The sequence below is a fragment of the Helianthus annuus genome, chromosome 10 (assembly GCF_002127325.2).
Source record: "Helianthus annuus cultivar XRQ/B chromosome 10, HanXRQr2.0-SUNRISE, whole genome shotgun sequence".
NCBI lineage: Eukaryota > Viridiplantae > Streptophyta > Magnoliopsida > Asterales > Asteraceae > Helianthus > Helianthus annuus.
In genome coordinates this window covers 1,264,680-1,278,741 of record NC_035442.2, presented here as the reverse complement: position 1 = coordinate 1,278,741, position 14,062 = coordinate 1,264,680, and the positions used below count along the sequence as shown (strand labels likewise).

Genomic DNA, 14,062 nt, shown 5'->3' with positions numbered 1-14,062 from the left:
ATCCACAAGGATGTAATGTTGATCAAGTCCTTAACATGTGAGTGTGTGTCTTGGTGTTTTGTGTGAGATGTAACATCCTTGTGATGTTGATGATTGTGTGTGTAGCACCTTCCTAATGTTGGAGTGATGTTGTTCGGTGGAGTGGGCCACCATTGTCTTTTGACACTATGTATCCTAGTAGTCGCCATCTTTATGATGTTGATGAGTTTGGTGAGTCGTCACCCTATGGTGTCAGTGAGTCAAGTAGTCGTTGTCCTTGTGGTAGCGATGACTTTGGAGGAGTGGATCATCATCGTCTTTTGACAGACTACGTCCTAGTAGTCATTACCTTACGGTGGCTATGAGTTCATAGGAGTGGGCCACCGTTGTCTTTTGATGAGGATGTGTCATGGAAATCATTAACCTTCACGGTAGCGATAAGTTTTGGTCACGTCTTTTTTATGTGACCGAATTGTGTGTTAGGATCCCACCTTATGTGATTTACGTGTTTGTTGTAGTTGAAAATGGTAGGTCAATGTGTGTGTAAGTTGATGGCGAGGTTAATTTGAATCCATTGTGTTGTGGTGTATATGTGGGTGTCATATAATGTTGGATGTCGATTCTAGTTGTGCATTGTGTGTGATGTTATATGTTATGCTTGAGTAGCAAGTGGGTCGTGGGTTTAGAGTTAAGGGGTCTTAGCAACGGCTCGGGCCGATTGTGGAATCTCGTATGGGCGATTACCAGATTGGGTATTGTGTGGGTAAAGGTGTTTTGAGTTTAGTGAATCGGAGTATTGTTGAAATTAAAGTGGTTTTGGATGTCAAGTTAATTAATTTCAACTTAACGGGTCGCTCAGCGTAGCTGACTTTTGCCTGTATGTTAGATTAATTGCATGTTTGTGATTGCAGACATGGAGCTCTTAGCTGGTGAGTGTTGCTTCTAGTGGGTAGTGGATTTTGGCATTCGTGTTTCATTTATACATTTTTAAACTAGATTTATTGACGTGTTGAGGTGTCTAGTTCGGGGTCTTACATGGGGCATGCCTTATGTAATGCCCAAAAATTTAAAATCATTATTTTAGAAATAAAAAGAATAATAGTAATTTATTAATTAACCACTAAGAAAACCCTAATTAAGACACCCAAGTAATTCTGCACTAACCCTAAAATTTCCAGAACAATCAGAATCAGGATCAGGGCCCCTAAAACTCAGGGGGGGCAAAACCCTAGTTACGATTATCTAAATAACTTGTTGGCCGTTTTGAATTTTACAATTTCATCAACTCAGCAAGCCTAGTTAGGGACGTGGCTACCTATAGAAACTAGGTTACCCCTCGCGTAGCGCGACGCCCATGGGGGGTACCCCTCGCGCTACGCGACAGGGTCAAATTTCGTGTATAAATAGTAGAGGTTGGGACTTGAATTCTGGCACAAAATCGACGTTAAAAGTCGAATTATACACGGAGTTATGCTCTGTTTACCACAATTAACACACACAGACCTCGAAACGCTGCCGCAATCAGGGTAATAACTCGATCGCTATTACGATTCAACGTCCGATCGATTATAACTATCCAACGATTGTCCGAGTGCTGCTCAAATTGAGCTTGTACTTTGATTATTCGTCGTGATTCCAACTTGAATATTTGAGTGCTGTTCGAATTCGGACTATGCTCTGTTATTCGTTGTGAATCCGATTGAATTATTAAGTATTGCACTTGATAATAGTTGTGAGGGTTTGATCTCGTGAATTGACGTAAATGTTGTATTAAGTTACTAACCTAGTTTGTGTGCATGTTATTTAAATTAGGTTAAAAGATTAATCAGTAGTCTAAACTCTGCCCGTATAAATCTAAAATAGTAGCACAAGGTAGCTTCACTTTGGAGTTATTAAGGTACGGATCCTTACCCCACTCTTTATTGCTTCATATTCAAATTATTATAAAACCACTAAATTACTATATCTGTTAAAAACTCCTCACGTCTTTGATTGTCGATTCATTTGACAGTCCGTTCGATTCCTATCCTAATCATTTGATTTAACTTTCATGTCATGCGATAGTATTATGTTGTTATACTTATTATCGCATGTTCCAATATATGTTCCGTTTTGTTATGAAAATAAGTTTTATAAGTTATGTGAATAAGACCATTTGTACTCTGATACCCTGAGTATCGCTTCTCGTGGAGTGTCCCACGAGCATGTTGTTGTGGCATCAACATCATGTGCTCCATCCGTGACGGAGAGATCAGTTCACGGCGTCTCTTAAGTACAAGTGTGGTACATAAGGCTATTAGGAGGCGTATGGATCGATCCTAGGATTTAAGTATAAGGAGGTGGATAACGGGTATGCCAATTCGCCATCTCATGTGATAACTATGCAGGAGTAGCTACCTGTGTATTGTCACGTTTTAAGTTTGCTCATGGGTACATCCGTAAGATATGATTATGAAATTTTGTTCTTGCATCGTATCATTTTCGCCTAAAATTCCATCCGGATAAGATTTCATATGAAGCATTTATTTGGTATTTGAGCCTAAAATTCCGTACTGAGCATTCGGCTCATTCCGTAAACTTTTTGTATATACAGGTCCACAGGTTACTTTGGGAGGGGAAAAGAGAGAAGAATAAAGCCTAGGAATAAATCTGAAGATGTTAGTTAATTAAGATGAATGTCTCCGCTTGTATATTAATCTTAATTTTAATAGTCGTGTGGTTGTATCCTTATCAAATAAATAAATGGAATTATGACTTTTGTTTATGTTACCGTTATTGTGACACGTCAGCCCTTCCGGGTTGGGGTGTTACACCTTATGAACCCAGCATCTTTACTGTCAACAATGCGGGATTTGTCTATGGTGTTAAAACCACTCAACAGAATGATCGTGAACATCCCAACAAGATCAGGTAAAAAAACCATTTGCAGTCGACTCGCTTCAAGGATGCTGAGCTTGATCTTAAGCCTCCTGCTTAAACTTTCAAGTCGACTAGTCGAGCAAAGCGTTCACGTAGTAGCTCATACAGCTCAAACCTTATTGACCTGTGTCACATCCTTGCAAACTATGTGACGACGCATAAGTATCAAGTCAACTTAGCATATAACAGCAAGGTCTCAATTAACCTCCAAACTACTAATCCAAACATATTATCCAACTAAAGAAACAAGCAAAAGAACCATACTCGCAAACTTATAAGTTGACCACAATCTCAAGACACTTGACGCACACAAGGACAACACATAGTCGATAAACACGAAATCAAGCCCTCTCACCCCTGATACGCCTGGCAAGCTGAATGTCCTTAGGCATGATGGTCACACGTTTTGCATGAATCGCACACAGATTGGTGTCCTCAAACAACCCAACAAGATAAGCTTCAGCCGCCTCTTGCAATGCCAGCACAGCATGGCTTTGGAAACGCAGATCGGTCTGTAAATTAAATTTCAAGAATCAAACATCAACTAAATCGTTTAATTGACTTTAAATATTCATTGGTTAGTTGCTTTATTTTACGTTTTTTTTATTTTTAAGTTCACCCTTATACTATTCATACAATACGTTTTTAACTAATCTAATGTTTACTTCATTGATTATCTCTAATAATTTCCATTCGTTAACTTAAAAAAAAATTAAATAAAAAAAAACAACTTAATACAATTGTGTTTCAGTTTTTTCCTCGACATTCCGATATAAATTTGTTGAAAACGGAGTTGTATTCAAAATACACAACTTTTTGCTAGTATAAGCTATATACGAGTCCTCATAACGTGACGAACCAGACTGGTTCCAACCGAACAATATCGGTACCGGTGTTACCTGGACCGGTACCTGTACTCGTTTTTATAGTTTTCGATCAATGTAAAATACGTGTCGATATCATTTTGGGCATATCATGAGTTCATGACTTTATTTTTCAAGTTTTCTTTCTCAATTGAAACAACGAACACCAGTACCGTAATGAACCAAACCAATACTGACCGGATTTCCCACCGCATAGCGCGAGAAATCCCACTAGTTCATTACATTTATGGAAATATTTACGAAAAAATGACCGAAAATGACATTTTAGATGTTAAAAGATTGGAATAAAAATACGTAACGCGTTGTTAGGTGACTTTATTTTACCTTAAAGTCCTGAGCGATCTCACGAACAAGCCTCTGAAACGGGAGTTTCCGGATCAAAAGTTCGGTACTTTTCTGGTACTTACGAATTTCACTGCACCGTTACATTTCCCGGGGTTAAAATTGGAGGAGCATAAGTAAATAATTATAATGAAAAAGAAAACAGTGAGGCACAAACCGAAGGGCTACGGTTCCAGGCCTGTATCTATGAGGTTTCTTCACACCACCGGTTGTTGGAGCAGACTTGCGAGCAGCCTAACGCACCATAAATGTTTAAATCACATGAAAAACGAACCTAACCCCCCCCCCCCCAAAAAAAAAAAAAAAAAAAAAAAAACCTTATAATGTGTAATTAAGCAATAGGTCTACCTTGGTGGCAAGTTGTTTCCTTGGGGCCTTCCCTCCGGTTGACTTGCGGGCAGTTTGCTTGGTACGAGCCATCTATAATATAAGCAACGGATTTATGATGTGATAAATATTTATAGTGTTAAATTTAAACATAACCTACTTTACAGATCTAATTAAAATATTCTGGGTAATGATTAAAGAGAAACAATCTTAAAAAAGATTTCAATCTTTTAACACGTTGCTCATGATTACTAATACGATCCCGGCATCCCAAAAGGTTTGCATCTTAAGCACAAAGATTTTTACATTTTATGCAATTAGGGATGAGCAAATGGTACTGGGTACCAAGACCGAACCGGTATTGAACCGTACCGTACCGGGTCATTTTTAGTACCCACTTTTTGCCATTTTCGGGATCAGTACTTTCGGTTCGGTACGGTACCAGAATTTTGGGTTGATTTACCTTCGAATACCGTATTGTACCAGTAGTACTGTACCGTACCAAACACTTAAGGTACTGCTACCAGTACCCATTTTTGTGATTTTCGGGATCGGTACTTTCAGTGCGGATAGGGTACCGAGCTCATCTCTATATGCAATAAGCATAGGTTTCCTAAAAGATTTCTTCCCGGTTTATTACTCTTAGCGCCTTTCAACTTAAGTATCTAACAGACAAATTCTAGATTCAACGCATAGTTGTTAATAGCGGCTATAGCGACCGCTATAGCGCGCTATATAGCCATGCAACGTAGTGTCGTTATATGGGTCATAGCAATAAATAGCAAAGATAGCGACTGTTTTTTTTTATGTAAATAGCAATTAGATATAGCTATAAAATAGTTGGATTTATAGGTTTTTGTTAAATATACATGTAAAATACCATATATACAAGGGTATTTTGATGTAATATACATATAAAAATTTTCAAAATTCTTTTTCTAGTGTAATCGCTATTTATAAAATAGCCGTCGCTATTCGCTTCGTAGCCTATAGGTGCCTTGTCGCTTTTTGTCGCTATTCGCTATCGACAACTATGATTCAACGTATACATTAACCCATAAAACATGTGGTGAGTAATCAGTACTTTTAGGGTTTACAAGAATCAGCTAAATACTACAAATACAAAATAAATAAAATATACATTTAGCATATGAGAAGTTCAGAGAATCAGAATGTCAATTAATAAAAGTTAGGGGCACTACAAAAGTTGTAATTTCTACAACATAATCATTATAAACAGTAACCACAGAACACATTAAATAACATATGATCCGAAAAATACAAACCCTAGTTGCAGCCCGTGGACGACCAAACCACATTAAATCTATCGTGTTATTTACAGCTTTTCTCATTAACTGTCCCGAGTGTGAGCGCACGATATATATATACAAAGAATGAACAAAATACTCGAATAATCTATGCGATATCTATAACTGGTACCGATTTCAACTTAGATGTCAAACAATTGCCACCCCCAAAATTTATGTGATTAGATTACACTTTTGATAAAATGTAACTGCTCCAAAATTTATAAGATTTAGCAAATACACTCTTATCATTAATGTCACCCAAAAAAAATCAACAAATAAAATTTAAAAATTCAAAACTGGCTGTTAAAAGAAAAAATAGTCTATCATAAAAATAATAATAATAATAATAATAATAATAATAATACTAATAATAATTTAAAACTTAAAGAATTTAAAACTGGTTGTTAAAAGAAATAATAGTCTACTATAAACAAAAAAAAAACAAAAAAAAAAAAAAAAAAAAAAAAAAAAAAAAAAAAAACCTAAAAAGTTATTAAAAAAACTAAAAAAATAAATTGACTGTTAAAAGAAAATATAGTAAAATTAGGGGAAACTATTTGGGGGAAATGAGAACATAATCAGATGACAAAAACTAACCCTAACACTAACATTAAACCGATAACAGGCGAATTGGGGACGAAAAAAGCCCTAATTTTCATAATTGAATAACTTTTCGTATACAAAATCAGATGAGTGACATTAACCCTAACAATTAAATGATATAAAAGACATGAAAAAAAACCCTAAATTTCAGAACTGAAAGATGTTTTTATGCTAATTGTGAAATAATGAGTTTATTAAAGATGCAGATTTGCTACGAAAGATTAAAACTTGTGAGTTATTATACCTTGATAACTTTGAATTGAGGTTCTTGTTCTTCGATCTACGGTTGCTGTAATTTTGAAATTTGGGGGAAGATGGTGTATTTATAGGGCGATTGATGGGTCGGGTCACAATTCAAGTAGTTTGGATCTTTGGATTGATACAGGTTGGTTTGATTTTGGTGGGTACTTTACTGGTTGGATTAATTGAATAGTAAAGTCGGTTTTAAAAACAGGATAATATCTATCTATACTCTATAATAAAAGAAACCTGTTTTGTGACACATGTTACTTCCTCATGCTTTCTCACCTTATTTTCTATTTGCCAATGAGCTAGTGGTGGAGTGGTAAGGGAGAGATCTTGTGTTCCAAGTGACCCAAGTTCAATTCCTACCCCTAGCATTTAGTTTCTGCGGCACCTGGTGATGATGGGAGACTAGACGAGTAGGCGGTGATCGCTAGTTCGATCCTTGAACTGAGCGGGTTTTACCTCACCGCACTGTCGTGCCTTCGGGCGAGTGTTCACGGGCTTTGGCCCTAGGTGAGGGTTTTCCCCGGTTCGAAAGGCGAGTGTATCCCGATGTGGTGAATTTCGCCAGTAGCCCATTTGGAGGATTCGTTGGCCGTTCAAAAAAAAAACCTTATTTCCTATTTATCTTTGTTAAATTAAATAAATAAATTAAATAACAAAATAATAATTTCTCACGTTATATTAAGTAAGGATAAAGTTATCAACTTTAACTTTAAAATATATTATGGATTAATATTGTTAATATATAATCTTTTTCTTTTATCTTAATTATTATTTAATGTTATTTATTTAATTATATTGTTAATAATAAGCCGTAAAAAGTTTTTTTAGTATTGTGTACTTTTTATTATTGATATCCTCTTTCCCTTCTCATCTTCTATGTACAAACCCTAATTCCAAAATCCTCATTCGTATAGTTCCGATTCGTTTGGGTGAAGAAAAAACAACCGGTTCAATGGCAGTGGCGACAACCAACTGGTCCACGGCGGCAGATGTTTTGACAACATTAACACAATAAGCAAATGGTATCGGGTATCAGTACCGAACTGGTATTAGTATTGATTTTATCGTATCAGAATATTTTTTGTAAAGGACCGGGTTTTACCTTCAAATAATGTGGATAGTCAATTGTAAACGCTAAGTTTTACACTTTAACTAAGAAGGTAAATAGTCACATTTGTTAGGCACCTAAAAATTAAAAGTTCAAAATTTTGACATTTTGCCCGGTATGAACAGGTACCGGTATACCAATTTAAACCGGTATAACCCAATTTACCGGCGGTACAACTTCTTTGCTATTTCCTTAGTTTACCGGTATGATTTGTGCCGGCCAAACATCCGGCATCCGATTTAACCGGTTCAACCAGGCGATTTAAACCGGTTTTTAAAACATTGGGCTAATATTCAAAATAATGTAACTTGACTTACGTCAAATGAGATGTTGAATAATGAAATGAAGAACTTATTTGTACATTATATATAAATCCAAATTTTTTTTACTAAGTCAGCTTTATATTTTTCATTTTATGTATTTGTAGTTATCTATTAATGTGAACCAGAAAAATATATAAATTTAATAGTATATTTAGATAATAATTGTTATGTGTTATTTTATTGTTAAGTTTTAACCTTTTTTTTTGGCAATCTATTATTATGTAATATGGATAAAGGGTAAGGCCATGTGTAGTCATAAAGCCCTTTTGGGGGCGTTATGCGACATGTGGCATGACACGTCAGCAAGGGGCTTTATGGGGCGTTATGCAATGTGAGGCCGTAGTCATAAAGCCCCTTTGTCATCATTACTCAATTAATTTAATTTTCATTTTTTTAATTAATTTACAAGTTTTATAAAATTAAAAAACATTCCATTAAATAAAAAACAATACATTAAAGAAAAAAAAAATACACCTAGAAAATAAATTTATTCTTCGGTTTCATTTTCGTTCTCTCCTTCTTCCTCTTCGTTTTCTCCAGCATCCAAACCTACGTCTTCAAAGTTCCCGTCTTCGAATTCCTCAACCTCTTCTTCCTCGGAATCTTCGTCGTGATCACTGTTGAATCGAATTGGGCGAATCGCCCAAGCATGCTCAACCAAATCCGCCTTCAACGTGTTATGTATTTCTCTAGATCGCAATAGCTGAGCGTTTACGAGTCTCTCTTCCATTGTCGCTTGGGTTCCTTCGACTAAATCTTCGGGAATATAGTTTTGGCATATCGCTCTTCCATCATCCTCAATGATCATATTATGCAAAATTATGCAAGCATACATAGCCTTTCGTATTCTATCCTTATGCCACATGCGACAAGGATTTCTGAGAAAATGCCATCGTTGCTGTAGAACCCCAAAACACCTCTCGATATCCTTTCTCGAAGACTCTTGTAATTTTTTAAAATACTTTCCTTTTTCATCGAAAGTTTCAGAAAACGTTTTAACAATAATCGAATACTCAGGGTAGATACCATCGGCCAAGTAGTAGCCATCCTCGTAATCGTTCCCATTTGCATGAAAACCGGCCTTTGGTATAGTTCCAGAAATGTAGCTCTCTATTAATGGTGAAGCCTCTAACGTATTAATATCGTTAAAACACCCGGCTACACCAAAGAAGGCCGACCAAACCCAAAGGTCGTATGAGGCAACATCTTGTAATACCAAAGTTGGCCCTTTTTGATCACCCCGTGTATGTTGACCTCGCCATGCGGTTGGACAATTATACCAACGCCATTGACGACAATCCAAGCTACCAATCATGCCGGGTATTCCACGCTTTTCTACATGCACCTCATATATTTTTTGAAGGTCGTTCCAAGTGGGGTTTCTCAAATAACGTTTTCCATATAACTGGCATATACCTAAAATATAATTTAATATACAAAAGTTTTACTAGTAAGCTACTAAAAAATAAATATATAAAAGTAAATAAATAAAAGACAATAAAAATTACCATAGCAAAAATGTTCCAAGCAATCTCGGGTTGTTTTCTCCGCCATCTTCAAATACTCGTCGTTGATGTCGTACGTGTTTCCGTATGATAATACGCGTAAGGCGGATGTGACCTTTTGAATTGAGGTGAAGCCTAGATATCCTCGCGCGTCCATTCTTTGCTTAAAGAAATCATACCTATTTTCCAAATCATTATTAATGCGCAAAAATAACCTTTGGCTCATCCGAAAACGTCGTCTAAAAACATTCGGTCCGTGAACCGGTGTCGCATCAAAATAGTCTTTCATCAAACGCTCGTTCGCGGCTTCACGATCTCGCAAGATATAAGTGCGTCGCAAGATGGGTCGTGGAGGGGGAGTAGGCCGAACGTGCTCAAATGCTTGTATCACAAAAGTACATGCACTCGTAACCGCTTCTTCCTCGGCCGCGTCTTCGTCGGGCGAAAAAAATTTTCGGTAAATTTCGGTGAAAGAGTCTTCCGACGGGGAACCCATTTTTTTGAATAAGGTGAGACTAGCTTCAACACTTTTTTAAAAATATATAGAGAATGAGAGTGGGAATGTATTGAGTTGTAAAAAAAAATGGAAGAGTAGAAAGGAATTTATAGTGGGAAAATAAAAAAAATTGAATTTTTTTTTTAATATATGACCGTTTGACAACGGTCAAAAAATCAAACAAGCCATCGAATAACGCCGCGAAATTAATCGCGCTGCGAATTTTTTTTGGGCCATAGCGGGTTGGTGTGGCAGGCGCCATACTGGCGCTATGAGGGCACAAAACGCCCCAGTACGCATAGTCTAAGGATAGTGTAAAAAGGGTTTAAAGTGTATCTAATGGTTGAGATCAATAGGCACTAAATTAATTTAACCCGTGTAATAAATGAAGTTTTTAAAGACGTATTATTTTATTATTTGGTAAACAATATTACATTTATTCAACCCGTGTAATACACGTGGTTTTAAAGATATCTTTTTATTTGGTATGTAAAATTACATTTATTCAACCTGTAAAATATGGTTCTTATATATATATATATATTATAAAACTTTTTATTATTTAATATATAAAATTATATTTATTCAACTCGTACAATAAATGAGGTTTTTAAAGATATATTGTTTTATTATTTAGTATATAAAATTTATTTATTCAACCCCGTGTAATACACGGGGTTATAACCTAGTTATAAATAATTTAAACTGTAAAAATGTCGTATAACTAGTTTGAAACGATATGTAGAACTAGTTTATCATTTGCTATTTTGTTTGTGATGGAATCAATAGAAACGTATATTTTTTTAAGAAAATAAGTTAGAAAGATTGAAGGTTTGATCCAACCATTGATCTAATTTAATGAATAACTGGTCGACGCCAGGACTAACTGATTCAGTAATACTAAATTAGACCGTTTGTGCGTGTAGTTAGACCAGTTTGTTTCGAAAACGCTAATAGCATGGTTGCTTTAATGATATCTTTTTTTTTTTTTTTTTGAACGACAAATTTGGATCACTGACGGGCCGCTGGAGTATCATCGTGCCACCAGCGGAACCACCCGATCATATCCATCTCCACTAGGCATAATGCCTATACCATTAGGAAAACCTCCTTGTAAGAATCGAACCTAGGACCTATTGGTCCAAAGCCTTACCCACCCCCAAAATGCCACTAGGCTATAAAGCCATGGGAATTTAATGATATCTTGATTTACAATACTAAGAATACTATTTTTAGAAGATATTTATGGATGTGTTTATTGCACATGGGTAGGGCTAGATAGAAAACCCTATATATATAAAAAACCCGAGAAAACCCAAGCTTCAGACATTTTTTTTTTTTTTTGAAAAAAATAACACATGTAATATACATGTTTTTAAGACTTTTGGGCCAAAAAAATCAAAAAAGTGCCGAAGGGATATTTAAAAAAAAAAAAACAAGTTTCAGCAATTTTCAGCGAAATTATGGATTTTTTGCTTAACACGTGTTAGGAGCTGAAATTTGTTTATTTTTTTTAAAAAAATCCCTTCGGCGCTTTTTTGTTTTTTTTGGCCCAAAACACTCTAAAACATGTATATTACATGTGTAATTTTTTTCAAAAAAAAAAAATGTCGGGAGGTTGGGTAAAAATGGTTTCCCATTTGGGTTTCCAGAGTTTTCTAAGAATTTTAGGGTTTTTTATCTAGCATTATCCTATTGCACATTATTCATGTATTTAATTTCTGCTTATCTACTTTTTATGTATCGCTTCTTATGTATCTACCTTTTTTTCTTAAAAAGCAGGTAAGATCTCTACCTATTGAAGACATTTGTAATGATAAGTAAATATAAAGTCAATTAAGCAAAACTTGTTTACGTATTTTTATAATTGTAGATGTAAGACAAGTAGATATGTCAAAAGGTATAGAAAAAGACGATTCTCCTGAGACAAACAAGTTAGATCGGTTTTCTACTCCCCATTTTCATTTTCTAGCTTTTATTCCATTTATTTAATTTATCGCTCTCTTTCACATTCCCATAACACACATGGGTGAAAGGTGAAACCACTCATGCACACATACGCCTATGTGATAACCCCTTTTTCACTTTTTACCCCATTTTTCACCTTTTACCCCACTACAACACATAGTTTTATGGTGCTAGATGTTATTTATTCCATTAAATCTCTCTAAGTTAAAATAACGAGAAACATATAACTAAATTCTGAAAACTCTATATCAACCATTATGCGAACCCCAATATCAAACAAAAGGCAAATATTAGAAAGATCCATCATGCTAAGACGTATCAGAATATCTCCAATACTATGTGTGCTCTTAGGCGCCGTTATCTGCCACGTCATTTACCATATTTCATCTACAACCCTAAAAATATCTTTACCCTTCTTAATTTTCACCACATCACCTACCCATTATACCCTTATACAATTAGCAACTTAACTTATGGGTCACCACTCACCAACAATTAACTCCTATCATTTCACTTAATTCCCACCCTTTCACAATTAACTATCCTTTTGTTTCACAATTAACTATCCTTATGTTTAAAAGACACCTCGGTTGGAATTTGGAAAATGTATTGACGAAACATATAATTATCAAATAATACAAAACGATGTTATTTGATTTTAATGAAGCGCATATAATTACCAAATTAATAATACGAAACGGTGTGATTTGATTTTAATGAAGTGGCAAATTAAAAATTACGTGCCTTTCTAATATGAAGATTTGCTATTAATTTTTTCCTAGGCGTGCTGCCAATCTAAAACAAAGGGGTGTGTTTTTAATTTAATCCATAATTTATTTACCCATTTTTTAACTGTAAATTTGGATCACTAACGAATCTCTAAAGTATTATCGTGTCACGAGAGGAACCACTCGATCATATCCATCTCCACTAGACATAATGCCTATACACAAATTAAGGAGGAAACATAATAAATAGAAAGAATGAAATGATAAAACCACCAAACACATGTATCTTTTAATAGTGATGGATCATCATGTTTAAAGTTACAATAATATTATTATAATTAAATAATAAGAAGCATGGCAAATTAAATTAAGTGGCGTGATCCATTTACGAACCGAGATGTCCATTTGCAATTCTGGATTACAACTCTCACATAATCAACGTACATTGGAAAAAAAACGTGATAGTTCAATTTTTTAACATAACTAAAATTCATGAACCGTCATACCCTAATCTTTGATTGTTTATTGCTTTATAACGAAACGTCGCATCACTTCGAAACACGTTTTTGAACTAACACAAATTACATGTCGCAATGGTTCGAAGATGCATCATTAATATTATATATAACAACCATCACAATTCCTTTTATAGATCTATAAATCAATCATACACTCCTCTCATTTTTGATCCATCGGTAAGAATCAAATAAGATTTTCACACACCACTCACTTTTAATCAATCGGTTGGTTCAATAAAAAAAATAAGAACCTATCTTTAAAAAAAGATATACCAACAGTTATAAAGAAAGGGAAATCAATCTAAAGATAGTGTTTTGTATTCCCAACGATATTCAAGAAAGCAAATTAACAATCAATGGGTATTTGATTTTGTCACTTATGGGTTATACTCCGGGTAAACGATATATAGTCTATGTTTTTACGGCATGTTAAATCCATTTAATTTTTGGTTCCGACATCATACATGACAAATCGAAAGGAGTACTTGGTAGTCGTCAAATTTGGTTATCTAAACTCGGTTTATTTATGAAACTTTGATCGTAATTGTTTCGTACCAACACTGTGGCAAATGAGAAATTATAATCAGGATCCCGCCGCAACGTGCGGGTTAGCGTCAACTCGTTACACACAATATTTAAATAAAACTTTTTTTTTACTTTAGACCCACCATATCGCATAAACCGAGGTAAAGCCATACCCTTGTGCAAGGGCATCCAACCTAAGGGCTTCTTTGGAATTTGGATGGATTGGCTCCAATAGTAAGGGCTTCCAAGGGTCTATAAGGGCTTGATCTCCAAGG

The 14,062-nt window shown here is 35.2% G+C and overlaps 1 protein-coding gene across 1 annotated transcript; it reads right to left on the bottom strand.

Moving 5' to 3' along the window:
• Positions 1–3,059: 3,059 nt before the first annotated feature.
• LOC110883781 (histone H3.3) lies at positions 3,060–6,761 on the bottom strand. The gene is made up of 5 exons (XM_022131430.2): positions 6,609–6,761; positions 4,473–4,544; positions 4,282–4,358; positions 4,107–4,197; positions 3,060–3,410 (listed from the first exon to the last, which is right to left on the bottom strand). Exons 2-5 carry the CDS (start codon positions 4,542–4,544, stop codon positions 3,240–3,242), a joined length of 411 nt encoding a protein of 136 aa, XP_021987122.1. The 5' UTR covers positions 6,609–6,761; the 3' UTR covers positions 3,060–3,239.
• Positions 6,762–14,062: the final 7,301 nt, after the last annotated feature.

Excerpts from the sequence above, each read along its gene's own strand:
- LOC110883781 (XM_022131430.2), bottom strand. The coding sequence starts at position 4,544 with ATGGCTCGTACCAAGCAAACTGCCCGCAAGTCAACCGGAGGGAAGGCC. Across the intron at positions 4,359-4,472 it reads GGAAACAACTTGCCACCAAG|GCTGCTCGCAAGTCTGCTCC; the intron begins GTAGACCTATTG and ends ATGGTGCGTTAG. Across the intron at positions 3,411-4,106 it reads AGATCGCTCAGGACTTTAAG|ACCGATCTGCGTTTCCAAAG; the intron begins GTAAAATAAAGT and ends TTTAATTTACAG.